A 15,460-nucleotide genomic window follows, 5' to 3' on the forward strand; every position below is an offset into this window, starting at 1 on the left:
CCGCTCTTTTAGTTGCACTTCATTCTCCTTTTTCAGCCAAAATATAAAGATGGAGGTAGTTTTCTGCAGTGCCCTTTCACTTCTTAGAAAAGAGGCATATAATCCTGAAGCAAATAAAAGAGGTTTTATGATCTGCTTAGATCAATCCATCCTTCGGTAGCACACCCACAGGCAATACTGCCATAGACGGTACTCCCTACTGACAGTAATGTAAAGTCCTCCCCACTAAATCCATTTTTCAGTCAAATTTACAACCCAATCCTATTCACTCCCCTAAGAACAATTACTAAAGCCTATGGAAAGGGGATGGCGGGATAATCTGCTCTGGTAGTGCCACAGTCTCAGACTGGCTGGACAAGGAATTGTACCAGGTTCTCTTTCAAATACGTCCACGTATGAATGAAGCTTCAGCCCTAGTTTTCATTTGCTTGTGGCTATTAATAACTGCATTTTCTACTGCATATCAGCCTTGAACAGAGCTAACAAGGAGTAATATTTATGATAGGTCACCAACCCATAAGGCATGCTCTTTGTTTTCCAGACATTCCAAAAATAGTTACTTGCAACATCAGAGATCAGTCAAATGGCATTAAGCATTTCTCTTCCAGCATACTTAAGTAAGTAAATAAATAGCCATGTAAGTGTTTTAAGACCAAAGTCTGTATGTTAGCATTATTCTTTTTGCATCGCTCAAGAGCTGTCAAAGCTTTTCTTTCACAGTATTTTTTGTAGTCCTTAGATTACCACAGGAAGTTCTGTTTTGCATTCCAAAGCCATCGCTCTGTACAGCATATATGAGAAACTGCTCTGTACTACATCAGTCTGCTAACTGGGTATGTGGGGGCTGGGAAAGAAGGAAGAGGGAGTGGGGGAGAAAGGGAATGCATTGGTATTCAAAACTTTGTTTTGGCCCACTTTCTGAACTTACCACTTTTTCTTTAGAGCGCAATACACCAAGCTTCCCAAATCGGACATGAAAAGGAGAACACTGGTATGTACCATCCTGTTGCCGGACCACAATGACATCAATGCATCCTGAAAGGGTAGCCTGGTTAATGCCTTTGTACAGCTCCTTCACAGTAACCAGGACCTGTCCTGCAAGTTGTCCTACGTAGTTCATAGTCTGAGACTAAAGGAGAGGAAGGAAAAAAAAAGTAAGTAGACTTTTTAAAAGTAATACACTTTTTAGAATCAATTTTTAAAAAAAAATCTAAACAGACATGCAATGTCATTTATCAATTATTCTAATTATTGTAACAAGCTTTACACAAATGTCTTCAAGAGTCAACAGAATTTTGAGTCAATTCTTGCATTGGTAACAGTCTCCAGAGTTATAAAACCTGTTCCTAATAGTTTATAAACTTCAACCTAGAATAATTTAAATATTTTAAAGTAATTCCAAAGCCTGTCATTTTTAAACCCCAAAGCCTAGATTCAAGTGATCTTTAATTACTCAGATAAGCTAAAAAGACAAATTCATTCTCTGAAGATCACCTATTTTCTACAACTGATCCTCTGTTGAAAATGGAGACAAACTGTACTTAAGGATGCAAACAAGGATGCACATGACTTAAAAGTCATGAAAAGTTATGTACAGTATACTACACATAACCCTTCCTTTACAGCTGCATATTTTAAAAATGGCTGAGTAATCTTAAAGAATATCTAAGATATAATGAGAGACAGAGGAGTTTGAAAGTAAGTGTAGAGAAAACAAATACGGAAGAAATCCAGTTTTCCTCCTTTATAAGGACGGCACACCACCAGTGAATTTATCTGCCATGAAACAAGTACTAAAACCTCTTGCGACATAATAATTATGAGCTTGTACAATCCTTTCTTGAAAAGCACTGACACTGACCTTCAGAAGATAAAACAGATGAGCAAGACTTCCACCTCTGGTAGGTGATACCTACCTAACTTACTGTTATTGAGACTCTCCCATTAAATTTTGATTAAATAAAACTACAGTAAGTATTATCTATAGTTAAAATGCATACTTCTCTAAACAGCTTAATGAAGCGTGTAGGTACCTATATTTAAAACAGCTGCTGAAGCAGAGTTTGCTCTGTGAAAACACAGTGAGGCTAGCAACATGACCTTGTCCTGAACACACTTCTCGCCCATGAGAAGCAGACAACTTACCAGCTAACAGCTGTCATTTCCACAGAAATTACACCTAAAGAATAAACACTAAACTTCAAATACTACATTTTCATATGCGAAAAGCAAGTCTCAATCCAGTTTACACACTCATGCAATATATTATTTTAAGTGTAACAAGTTATCCTACCCACGAACTACTTTCCACAGGTTTCGCAAAGTTTTAGTCAGGAGATAACAAATCTTTTACAGTTTTTTGTGGTTGTTCATACTCCTGGCATCAGAAAAAAAAATGTAAAAGAAAAATGTGTAGTCTAGGTGAAGGGAATCTCAGCAGATCAGAGTGGAGAGTTCAGATCAGAATACAAAGAAAGGAAGATGCACACAATGAGAAGATTATGCTATAGTCAAACAAGATAAAGAACACAGAATCACTTATGAACCATTTCTTCCAAACCATTAAAGGTATTTAAGTGAATGAATGAATTTTGAATGACTGCAAGTCTTTCAGATTAAGAGTAAAATGTGAATTATGACTGCCAATAAGAAATTAAGTCCAAAGATTTCACAGAACAACTAAACTTTAATAGAAAGAGGAGGGAAAACCATGCAGGTGTTCTAATGGAAACCTAAATACAACCCTTCCTCATTTCACCATCTCCTGCCTCCCACCCAAAAGATGCTACAAGCTTATTTCAAACATATCCAGGCAATTGCATACCTCTACAGTTAGGAGTATTATTTAAGAGAACAAAGAGCCACTGCAAACAAGCAAAACACACAACACTGAACACATAACAGAGCTTAAATGCTAAAAATTCTATTCGGGGATAATATTTTACAAAAAAAAAAGTCTACAGTTAATTTCTTTGTTTGCTAAACTACTTTTGTTAGCTTCTGAACAAGGATTAGGAGTAATACCTCCAAACAAAACTGTATTGTACTACAAAAGTTCCTCCTGATACTACTTTCATTATCTAGGTAATTAATCAATTATTTCTGCTCTGAGCCTTCAAAGTCTTCCTTTCAGTAACATGGTATATTGCATTCATTCAAAAGGAAGTTACTTTTGTAGCATCTAACAGTACCAATAGATGTGCAAACGTGCAGGAAATCTAAAACTACTTTCAGAGACAAAGCAGCTATGGGAGTACTTCTCTCCATCTCTCTGACTTCTTAAGCCTAACATACATTGCCTAACCACATTTAGATTTTTGAAAAAAACCTCATTCCTCTCCACAAGACTTAAAAAGATGGAGGTTTTCCAATCCAGATTTAAAACTGGTTTGAATTTATTCACAGAATTACTATGCTATGCTATATGCTAGAGAATTTTCTCCTGTAGCTTTTGTACAATACGGTTGATAAAGACAAAAAGCACAAACTGTCATTGAGTGACTAATTAGATTAGTAGAATGGACTCCCTCCCTATCAACATCGGTGATTAATAAAATTCCATTTTATCTCTAAGCAGTTTCATGTACAACTATAAAATTGACTGCTTGCTACCAAAATAATAGCTCACTCTCGCTTAAAAGGGGAGGTCTCACTTCAACCCTTCCTCATCTGACCCTTTTAATGAACTTATTTTAGCTCCCTGACACAACTGGCAGAAGTCTACACATTTTGTTATTGTTTCTTTCAGTAACATACAAATTAGATTAGCTCACAAAGAAGAACATGACAAACACCAGAGAGTCATAAGGCACCAGAAAGCTAGGAACCAAAAAAACAAAACTAAACAAAAAAACCCAGCATCTTCCTTTTGACAAATGAGGTATTTGCTGCATCTCATGGAACTATAATCCAATACAGAAAGGTTGCAATGTCTCTGCTTTACTGTCTAGGCAATTGGTCTTCCTCTACGAAGACAGTCAATCTTTATTCTCAATCTTAGCAAAATTTCTCTAAAACAGTCATTATCATTCATGGCTATTCCTTGGCCACTTCCAAGAGGAGTCTATGGTACCGGCTTGCAAAGCAAAGTTGGTTTCATGTCACCAAGGAGACTGAATTTGTTAAAAAGAAATGTTTGGCACAATCAGGAATAGAAGTCCTTAATAATGTTTCCATTCCATATATTTCATTTCAGTGAATAGGACTTGAGAAGTGGACATTAGCGAGGAATTCTCGATCATTTAAGTAGCGACCGTTTAAAAGACCAGATTTTCAGGACAACTGCTAAGAACTGAGTTCAGTTGATATATAATCTCATTTTTCTCACATACATGTTAACTGACCTTGTCTAATCACAGAAAACCACCTAAAAAACCCCTACAGGACTGAAGCATTCACCTATTTTAAATATATTCTTGCTCTCCCGTAGCAAAAATTCTCTTTTCTAGATCTTAGTTACATTACTGTAGCTCACAGCACAGCCACTTTTATGATCATAGGTAAACAGAACTACCTCTTGGGTGTGAAAAAGTTACAAACTTTTGAACCTACTGAGTATTTAAAACAATGTTTATAAGGAAAGTAGCTTGTTGTGATTCAAATCCTGACATAAACATTGTTTTGTACACTGTAAGTAAACAAAATTGTAGATCAGAATTTAATATATATTATTACTTAAAAAGTTGTAGTTCAGCTTTTAACATAAGGGTTCACTTTGTAAGAGGATGGTTTTATTTAAGAAGTTTCAAACTGTAGTAAGCAAATGATCAAATAGAAATAAAGTGCCACTACACACTTGAGAAAGATAAGCCGTTTAATTTCTCTCAAATGTCAACAAAACCCCAGCTAGATCTTAAAATTTTGAGGGTTTGTTTTTTTTTTTTTGCTTTAAGTTTTATCGCATATAGTTGGAAAACTTGTGGTGCGTACTACTGAATCTGACTATAGAGACAAACAGTATAAAAATGTTATTGGGTTAATTCTTGCATGTTAGTTTCCAGTTCTGCAATTCAAGACAGAAGTATGATGGACAAGACAAGCTGAGAAAGGCCAATGTAGCAGTATTTCACAATACTGTTTAGCTTTTATTTATTTTGATATCCAGAGCAGATACATTACCTGACATAGTCAAATTCTAGAACTCTGCATAAAAGCTAAAGCTAATGTAGCTTGCTACTACTTATTCGTCTAGGACAGCAAATTAAAAGGCTATCAATACCTAAGGTCTCACAGCAGAAAAACACTTTTTGTGACTTTTGAGGCTCCAAAGAGATTGATTTTTGAATGTTTACTGGATTGCAAAAATATCTTATAGATTATTATACTACTACTACTAAGCTAAGTGCAACTGTAGTTAGATTGGGGAAAATGTCTCTGTCCAATGTAATAAAAAAAATTTTCTTCTGGCAAGAAGCTGCAAAAGGCAGAAACTGAATCCTTTTTATTGCCTTTTTTTTTTTGAGAAACAGAGAGACAGCAAACATAAAAGTAAATACAAAATAAGAAAATAATGTATCTACTCCGGAAGTTCAAGAACCAAAACTAAAATTCTGTGCCTCCATCTAAAAAATATTTGAATCAGTTAAACCACACTTAACTCTGCATGTGTTGGTTGACTTCCTCATGTTACAGCAATGAGGAATAGCATGGCTCAGAAATAATGACTAAACAGTACTACAGGTTGGATTAAGTATCTAACATGCTGTATATGATAGACAGCCAAATTTTCCAAACTCATCACCAGGAAATTCTTACATTAGCATAACTTCAGTGGGAGGTTTTGGGGATAGGAATTATATCTAAGTAACAAAGGTGTTATTTTGGCTGCTACAAAACCAACATGTTTTCTTGAACATTTTTTATGTTATTCAGTAAATCCATATAGAATTTCAAGATATATTCAAAAGCCTGTCTATAAATTTGTGTTTTCTATGCATGTGGGGCACTGCTTTAGTAAAGGTAAACTGTGTTTTTTATGTTCTTAAAGCCAACACCTTTTAAACAAGTGCACCCATATGAACATGAACACTAAAAATGCTCAGTTCAACAACAGAAAAAGAAGAGTGCAAGTTACTCAAAGGCAAGCTATCAGATTGCCCTGGAGAGATACAGCTTTAGAGGGCATGAATTTTAACTATCACTGCAAAAAAAAAAAAACCCTACTTAAGTGTAGATCTTAGCTTACAAGAGAGTAGATACTTAGATATCACATTTATTTTGAGATACATTTTGAGGATTAAAAGACAGTCAAATGGCACATGATGTGAACAGTAAAGAAGCTGCATTTGTTTCAAAAGATAGGAAGGATAGGAAGGAAAGGTAGGAAAACAAAATAAAAAACATGCATAGCAATGATTTCCTTCAATTTTTGTCATCTTGCCTATATCTGCATATAGCAAAAGGGGCCAGGAGCCTTCTTTAACCAGAGAGAATCTTTAGCAAGTGTTTTACTAGTTTCTACTTTGTATCCTGAAAAGATAGAAAGTCTACTAGATCAGCTCTACTAGACAAAAAAAAAAAAGCGAACAAAAGCATCTTTTCTCCAAAAGAAAGATTTTAATCAGGGTTCAGGACTGCTCCTAGTACTGCACAGAGCACTTAAGGAACAAAAACGAGGAACAAACTAAGTCTGTTGAATGCCTAATTAAAATCTTCCACATGCTAGTAAGTATAGCCAGTCAATTTTTATATAGTTTAACTATGCCATAGGAAATTATAACTCATACTTAGCAATAAATCTGTCAAACTCACCAAGATTCCAGAAGGAACCTTTTCAAGGGCAGCACCACCATTTCTATTGAAATCATCTTCAAAACCGTCCTTTTCCAAGAAATTCATCTCAGAAAACAGGAAACTAACTTTCCACAGTACAGGTAAATGTAAAGCTTACAGCCATAACAAAATGTTGTATCTGGATTTCTTTCTTCCCACAGAAGCAGAAGAATTATGTAAATCTTCTGGTCTCTTAGAGAAAAATGTTTGGTATACTTTCCCACGCAGTGTTATGATTAAAAAGGAAGCGCTTCTTTAAGAAAGCTCACACAGAAACTCCCTCACCAATAGGCTTTGCTTGAAGTGTCACAGCCCCCTTGCGCTCTTTGAGATAAGTAGTAACATGGGCAGACTTTGCCATATGTTTGCACTGATAGGTAATGATCTTGTTTTACATCAGGTCACGTGACTTCAGCTGAAGCTCCCACGAAAAGAAACAGGGATTTAGTTAATGATTCTTAAGCAGAGTCTACATGAGCTCACTTGGAGACTTTTTGCCCACTGTTGCAACTCCACCACTTGTAGCAGCATTCAAAGTCCCAGTTCAGTCTGCTGCCACTCCATGTGCCTGCTCCCTCCGCTGATGACTTCACTGGGATAGCCTGTCACATTTTAAACAACAAATTTGATGACATCTCAAGGTCTGGTATTTGTGGGCTATTCCCCCCCTTTTTGAAACTGCATTATAATAGTAAAGAGACAATCGCTCTGGTATCAAATTTATACTAAACCATACAAAAACAACGCACACCAAAATAAACTTTTTTATTTTCTGTGCAAATTTTCCTACTTTCTTTAAACTGAATTGTTAAAGCAGTATAATTTGGGGGTGTTGACAATACGCACAAGCTTATGGCATACCTAGCTCCATGCCTGAGAATAAGAATTCACTTGTAATCTGGAGAATTTTTAAATGTCATTACTTCTCTAAATAGGAAACGTAGTAGTATAAGGAAACAATTCCAGCCCTGAATGGGAGAGCCATTCCCTGAGGACCATTAATATTCCCTCAACATAGACACAGTCTCATTACCTTAAACCCCATGCATCTCCTCCCCACCCCCACGGTGTTACTTTGTCTGTGCTACAGAAGACTGTGGAGACCTACTTCTTGAATTACAAGCTAAAAGATAATCTAAGATCCTACTACCATCTTCACTCTATCCTCCCATAAGTTTTGTAAACTTAGGTATTAGGATCTGATGCAAGGACAACAGAACACATTATTGTATGCAGCCAAATGGCTTTTAGGTTTCCGAAATAATTAATGAACTACACTCAAAGCCAAAACTAAATCAGTCTTGATGACTAACTCCTAAACTGAGTGTTGGATTGCTACATCTGAAATAAAGCTGCAATACACTGCTACAATCTCTGGGCCCTTTTCTATACACTGAGTAAGTCTGTATTTAATGCGGCTCTTCACACGAAGAATTAGTGGGTTTGTTAGCAGATGTGACAAGTATTTTCATATTCACATAAGTAGTACTAGACACAATCATTTTTCCTCTGCTTGTTCATCATTCCTCTACTGTGTGTGTTCCATTAAAATATGGTAAAAAAACACAGTTATGAGCAGAACGGAAGCCAGCCTTGTAAGACAGTGCTTCTTTTCAAACACTTCTGACTTAGCTTTACGTTATTATTTTCTGCACAAATTTGTTTTATCTATTCTATTACAGTATTGTTCAGTATTTAAGATTGACATTATTTTCTCCAAAGCTTCTAAAAGTGTTTTAGAAGATTTTTTTTATTTTTTTTAATAGAGATAAAATTGCAGTCACTGCACAGGTAGTAAGATAAGATTTAGACAGGTAAATAATAAGATCTGCATATTTAGCAACCCTCCTTGTCTTTTATTTCTCAATATTAATAAAGTAAATAAAATATGATTGCCTCTGAGTATGTTTAAGTACTGTGCTATTTACTTACAATTTACACAGGAAAAGTAGCTTTAGTTTTGAAAAGCAAATATGCCAAATTTGGAAAGTATTGGAAGCACTGGTTTTCATGCAACTTTAATCCAGCTCTTTGGTGTGGGCAAATTTTATTGTGGTTTAGCCTCAGAAAGTACATGAGTTTTTTCACTAGCCTCATGCAAGTTAATACAAAGATCAGCCATCACCCTATATTGGTTTTTTTTTCCCTTGCTCTTTGTGGGTCTACGCATCTTATCCCATTGCTCATTAGCCAAAATCCCTAAGGGGAAGTATGATTCTATTTTTAAGTGATACTTTCCTACAGTAACCTTCATAATGAATTTGATTGCATTCATTTAGTTTTACAGCATCCCAGAGAAACAGTATTATTTTTTTCCACCTATGCGATGGAAAACTCAGGCCAGGAGATTAGGAATTAAAAATACAGGGTTTTTTAGCACAGTTAAAATTTGACTTTGGAGAGTTTCCCTCCAATATTTTACCTCATTGTATATTCAAAACAGTGCTTCCATAGGCTACATTCGTAGCTGTTAATCAGATTTATATATCCCATACAGTCATAGCTGAAAAAAAAGAATCTGATTGCCTGTTAAAATTTCATTTCAGTGATCTGATGGTACTGTACAGGAACTGCAGAACAAGCATGGCCAGAAGACAGCTACAGGAAATTCCCCTAGCTTTCATCAGGACATGCCACTCAAAGTTCAGAAATTCTATAGCCATGAGCACCTATCAGTACACAATCACAATGCCCTCAGAGATCAGGATAAATTTGCTAAGATGAATGAGACAAATCCTCCTCATTAACATATCCTAATAGACACAGCAAGTATGGGGGAAACCTTTGCTCATGTCCCATATGTCTCCTTCGCCCCATCCTGCCCCAAATCATTTTATTTACTATCAACTAAGACCAAAGCACAGTTGGTCAGTCTCACACCCCAACCCTGACAATGGAAAAGGTCCTTTCTCCACAAGCTTCAATTCCGATTCCCAAATTCCACTGCACTTCTTTATTTTCATGTATTTTTTAACACCTAAGTGTATCAGGTGCAAACAAAGTGGAAGAGTTCCCAATTCTCCAAGAGACTACAAAAACCACACTGGGACTGAAAACACTTTCTGGGCTCAAGTTCTTGATCTCAGCCCTTTTCTGAAGCATCTGCTTATCAAAACTGGAAATAAAGCCCTGCTCACTCTAGCTTGTAGTAAAATACATTCAATACAGCATCTTTGTCACTTTTAACTGCAAAAGTCTATCCAATCTCAATATGGACTTTTAAACCTAATTCAAAGGCAAATAACTGCTGAATTAAAATAAATTTACACATGAATAACAGAAGACATACTGAATGAAGACCATCTGCCTCAGATTCCTTCTGAAAGGGACATTAGAATTTTTCTAAAAGAAAACACCTAGAATTTTTCCTCTACTCGAGTGGAAACATATCATCAAGTTCCACTTCTTATTAAAAAAATAAAATTAATGTACTTGCTAAACTTTTCCACATAAAGGCTAAAGGTGGCTAATACATAACTTGGAATTAAATTCTCCATTTTAACAATGTTATGTGCAACTGAAAATCAAGTTCTGACCAAAAAAAGCTGAAAAAGACTAAAAGGCAGTGTTACCTGCTTTACCTGCAATTCCCAGCTGTCAAAAATAATAATCATGTAATAAACCCTGTCACAAGTAATAAGAGCATGGTACAAGAATTCAAACAGTTAATAGACATTACAGAAACACTAGTGATACAAAAGCAACACATTGCCCTCTAAGCTGGTGGTTAAAAATAAATAAAACCAAATGCCTATTTTTCCATCTGTGATGCAAGATGGTAAATTCAGTGCCTTCAAGATCTCCTGTCAAGAGTCAAGAGCCATTAAAATTAGAATATTTTCCAGTGCAGCCTAAGTATTTTTTTTCTCTCCAAGGGAAAAAAGAAAAGATAGGAAGAAAGGAAATCCGCAGTTTACTTGGACTTGGCCCTTTTCTAGTATGTCAACAGTTATAACTCTATGATCTACTATGAATCATTGGATTCCGGTATTATGGCATCTTTCCCTGTATTAACTTGAGCATTTTTTTAAAGTTATCTTTTTTTCTGTTTACAAAGGAACTTCAGTGAGAACAAAGAATACTTTAAGAGTCCATAAAGCAAGTTTTACTGTTAAAATGACCAGTTCAATCAAAACCTTAGGTTACACGCACACAGAAAGTTCTTGTGCATGTGAAGACCTTGACTTTTTTCAAGGTACTGAAAACAAGTAACTGGCTAACCCAAGAGCGCATCCCTCTGAATCTCAACAGGCATATCCTGCACAAGTGCTTGCCAACTTGACATACGTATTTCCAGCGGCACAGGCTCATCTACAGTCACATAATCCTTGGTTGAACTTACTTCTAGATGCATACCACAGAAACCAATGTTTCTGAATAGATATTCCATCTATCTCATTTTTACAAGAGATAAGAGAAAGTAGATGAAGCTTTTCCTGCATGTTTCTAGAAAGCACTAATAATTTCTCTAATGAGCTACCCTTTATCATTCCATTTTCTCCATTAAAAAAAGTTTCCTTTCAGGCACTGATCTGCCTTAGGTGTATTTATATTTTCTTACAACCTCCCAGGATTTAAAAGTCAAAGCAAAGGAAAATAGTAATGTATTTAAGCAAAATGCATCCTGATCTGATTGTGATGAATAATTTAGTTACCTTTAGAATGGATACATAAGATCTGAGACTAGTACCTATCTTCAGGTTGACAAGAACAAACAGAAATATACTTATTCTGGGAAATACATATATGGAATACACAAAAACTTATAAATAGAGTGCATATAAACAACGAACTTTTTTACTTGATAGACTCTCCATAATGCTGAATTGATGAACATGGACCAAAACAGAACAACATCCATAAATTTAATTTGCGTGTAAGACTTGGCTATTTTATTATAAAATCAGGAAAAAATGCTAGTCTTACAGAATTCCCATCCCAAGGTATCCATAGCATGAGACTCTGCAAGGGGGAAAATTAGATATAGCTGAGCAAATTAGTGTACGCTAACTTATTCACCAAACACAATCCACTTGCATTATTGAGTTTCAACAAGCACAGAGTTCACATCTTTCTGACGGATACATCTCTTCACCCCTACCACACAACAGCATGCCTGCACCATCTATATGGGACATGACAAATCTGTAAAGCAGCCTCACAGACTTCTTGCTTGTGTTAACATGCACGCTTTTCATCTGGGAAATGAATGGCTTTAAGTCATTATTAAATAACTTATTTTTTTTAAATCATCATATTTCAGTTCACATCACAAACTAAATTCTATTGTTAGCCAAGTGAGAGACAATTGTTTCCATTTATAACAGGATCTCAGCTACAATTCATAATTGGAAGCACTTCTTTTAAACAACTTTGCAAAGAATCCTTTACGCATTTCCTTTAAAAGGCCTTTCATAACCATCAATCCAGAAGAAGTACACTACCTGAGGAGACAGTTATGTAGTCTAAAAAAAGACAAGTAAATCTAAAGACATGGCCTAAGACTGGCTTAGCACGTGCTGGCTTCAGCCACATCGACCAACACAAAAATGTCACCTCGTACCCTGGAAACTTCATTATTACTTTGCATATTTAAATTTCTGTTATTGAACTTCAGCAATTTGGATAAAGAAATGGGCCACTTCCTCAGTTAAAAATCTTATCTGTTCACTCAGTACAGATATCAGCAGTGAGGAAGTGTCCCTTAGCTTTGGGAAAAGAGCGATTTAAGACAACTTCTGGTGGTTATTACATGTTGTCAAATTACATTACTGCAATGCTGAAAGAAACTGATGACAATAAAATACTTAACTAGGGAAGCTAGAATCCTTTACTTGGAAATTCCCTTGAAATAGAAATAAAATTAAAAAATGAAATTTCTATGAATTTAAAAAAACAACAACAACAAAAAAAAATCTTGTTTAAACTCCATCCCCAAACACAAAGACAATCTGGCTTGACTTGACACGATAGTTTCATATTAAATCAGCCTGCCTGCACAAACTGAAATGTAAGCACTAATGTTACTACACACACTAGCGTTAATAACAATCAAGATGAGACAGCAGAATAAAAATTCATTTTTAAATGAAAAATTCTTTGCAAAAGCAGCAATATTTTTACTATGCTTCAAGTGGATAATTTTATTTACATTTTTTAAAAAAATCTCTGCTTACGTACAGAACAGTGAGATATTTACAGAGATGACATCTTTGTGTTACTGTAGAACCTTACAATGCAACTTCAGTGAGATCAAAGGTTCACAAAGAAAGTACTCCTGATCAGCACAGTCAGATTCAAAAAATCATTGGGATGCAGTATGCTACTATATTATATTCTCATAATTTGCCAGTATGGGATGAAGACATCTAATGCATGTGCTTTAGACCTGAAATTGATCACAAACATATCAACCACTGTTTTGTGTAAGCCTGAAAGCTTTTTCATTGTGGATATACATAACATGCAGCACTGAATCTCACACCAGAAGGTGTCTTTCATCCCTTTACAGACAGTTACATACCATGTATTTGCAATTCATGATATAAACAATGATTACAAGTTACTTTATATTATACAAGTCAAAGCTATTTTACAAAAAGAAAGAGAAAACATAGTATTCTAATTAGCACAGATACTCTATGATCACACACACACTTTGAAGAACTGTCTATTTTTCAATATACTATGATCTTGCACTTAAAACATAAAAGACTGGAAAAGCAGAAAATTGTGACCTGGAGTATTAACCGTTAACTTCTTCCAAGAAGAGAGAAACAAATGCAACTAATATAGCCTCTACTTTTGATGAAGGTTCCCAATGTGGCTTTGAACAAAATCTTTTCAGATTTAGCTGATCTACATTGCAAGTTCTCTCAGCAGAGACCAAGTCATAAAGCACGTAATGCACAGAAGGGCTATTCTGGGCCTCAAGATACTTGAGGGGGTGTCGAGTGCAGTAAGTGCAGTTTATATTTGCCCATAATTGATCATAACTTTACACTACAGTAAAGAAATGCTGGAATTAGAGAGAAAGGAAAAACAGTTCTCTGCACTGCAAAACTGAAGTATTTTACATGTATGTCTTTCAAGTAAAAAGTAACAAAAGAACTAAGCTTCATTTTGTAACAAACCAAAATGATAAATACTAAGACAAGTTCAAACACCACCTCTTTTACAGACCATTTAAACACGCAAACATTTTGACATGCTTAACTGAAAAGTTATGCTATGAGCTTATAAATTAATATTCTAATTGCTTCAAAAGCCTTTCAGCACTATCTAGTTGTTCCTACTGTAGTTAAGAATAATACCAGACAATACAGCATTTCATTCAAAGTTCCTGACATCCTGAGTTCATTTAGAAACTTTTTAAATTTAGCTTATCAGTTTAATATTCTATTGTATAACAGTAATATGTTTTTACAGTGCATCTCACAGATCATTCCCTTACTCCACTCAATGAAAGAGATCTTCCTTGACTTTTGTAGGAGAGGGCAGAATTGTTTACATTCCTGTATGTTCTGGGATCCAAAGAAACTGTAACAAAGGCTAGGAGAGAAGGCACAACTGATGGCCTTGGCTGAAGCTAGTTGCCTAGTAGGCATATAAACAATGGTTCGGTACCTACTGAATGACTGACATGCCCATACTTCCAGTAACACAAAGTGAAAGCATTTTGCAACTTACATTTTTTCATTCTGACTAATGAATATCTGTACATTCTTAAAAATGTGTACACCACCACATATTTCTTCCTCTTTCAAAATATTTTGCAAACATTAAGAGCTCAATATTCAAAACTGCAAAATTGTCCTGAGAAATGCTGTCATAAAAACACAAAACCAACCCACAAGAACACCCACCCAAAACCAAACAAAAAAACCATCTGAGTTCTGTAGGACTGTCTACTATCTTCTCCTCTGACCGTGTCCTAAATACTACTATATCCCATTATAGAATATGGCTAATAAATTCTCTTGTAACAGCAATAGAATTTTGCTTGGGGAGGGGGGAAATAATCAGACAATGTGCACATACAAAGTGTAGCCAAAGCACAGGTATATCTATGAAATCATTTTGTGGAATGGAAATGCAGACGTTAAACCAGCACATTGTCTTGCTCTATTAAAAATCATTGATGTCTGCTAAATGTACTCAGTAACCACTTAACATGAGGAAAAATGCAGTTCACACAAATTAATTTAGACGTGCACTTGGCAAAAACTCAAGTACATACATAAAAAATGCAGACAGCATACTTCCAGTGATTAACACTTCATACTCCCCGCACCAGCAGGGATAAACAGAAAGCGCCAAGGAGGAGTGTCCCGCAGGTACGCAAGTTAACGCCCCGAGTTTAAGAAATACATATCCATAAAACGGAAGGAGCTCGGGCAGCAAGGCACGTAATCGCAATTTTTAACATTTAAGAGTCGCACCGCCAAGCACAGCCAGTAAGAGCGACGTTTCAAAACGGTACCGCCGCCCTCCTGTCACCGCAAGGTTGGAAGGCAGCTCCAGGGGTCACCCAGTGCTGGCCAGCAGGGCAGGCAGAGTCACAGACTCCCACCCGCGGTCCATCCAACACGCCCAGTAGCCAAGAGATGGCAAGAGGGACGTTTCCCCTCCCTGCCCCCCTCCCACGCCGGTCCAGCGCGGCTGACGCCGGCCTGGGCTGCGTGGAACC

At 36.1% G+C, this 15,460-nt stretch overlaps 1 protein-coding gene across 1 annotated transcript in view; it reads right to left on the reverse strand.

Moving 5' to 3' along the window:
• Positions 1-7,047, reverse strand: part of LPIN2 (lipin 2) — a 32,450-nt gene extending 25,403 nt beyond the window's left edge. The window contains exons 1-2 of the mRNA XM_010189748.1: positions 6,751-7,047; positions 929-1,129 (exon numbers count right to left, since the gene is read on the reverse strand). Of these exons, the coding sequence (XP_010188050.1) occupies positions 929-1,129; positions 6,751-6,837 (288 nt within the window). The 5' untranslated portion in view covers positions 6,838-7,047. The remainder of the gene's footprint in view (positions 1-928; positions 1,130-6,750) is intronic.
• Positions 7,048-15,460: the final 8,413 nt, after the last annotated feature.

This window comes from Mesitornis unicolor, unplaced genomic scaffold (genome assembly GCF_000695765.1).
Source record: "Mesitornis unicolor isolate BGI_N332 unplaced genomic scaffold, ASM69576v1 scaffold34768, whole genome shotgun sequence".
NCBI lineage: Eukaryota > Metazoa > Chordata > Aves > Mesitornithiformes > Mesitornithidae > Mesitornis > Mesitornis unicolor.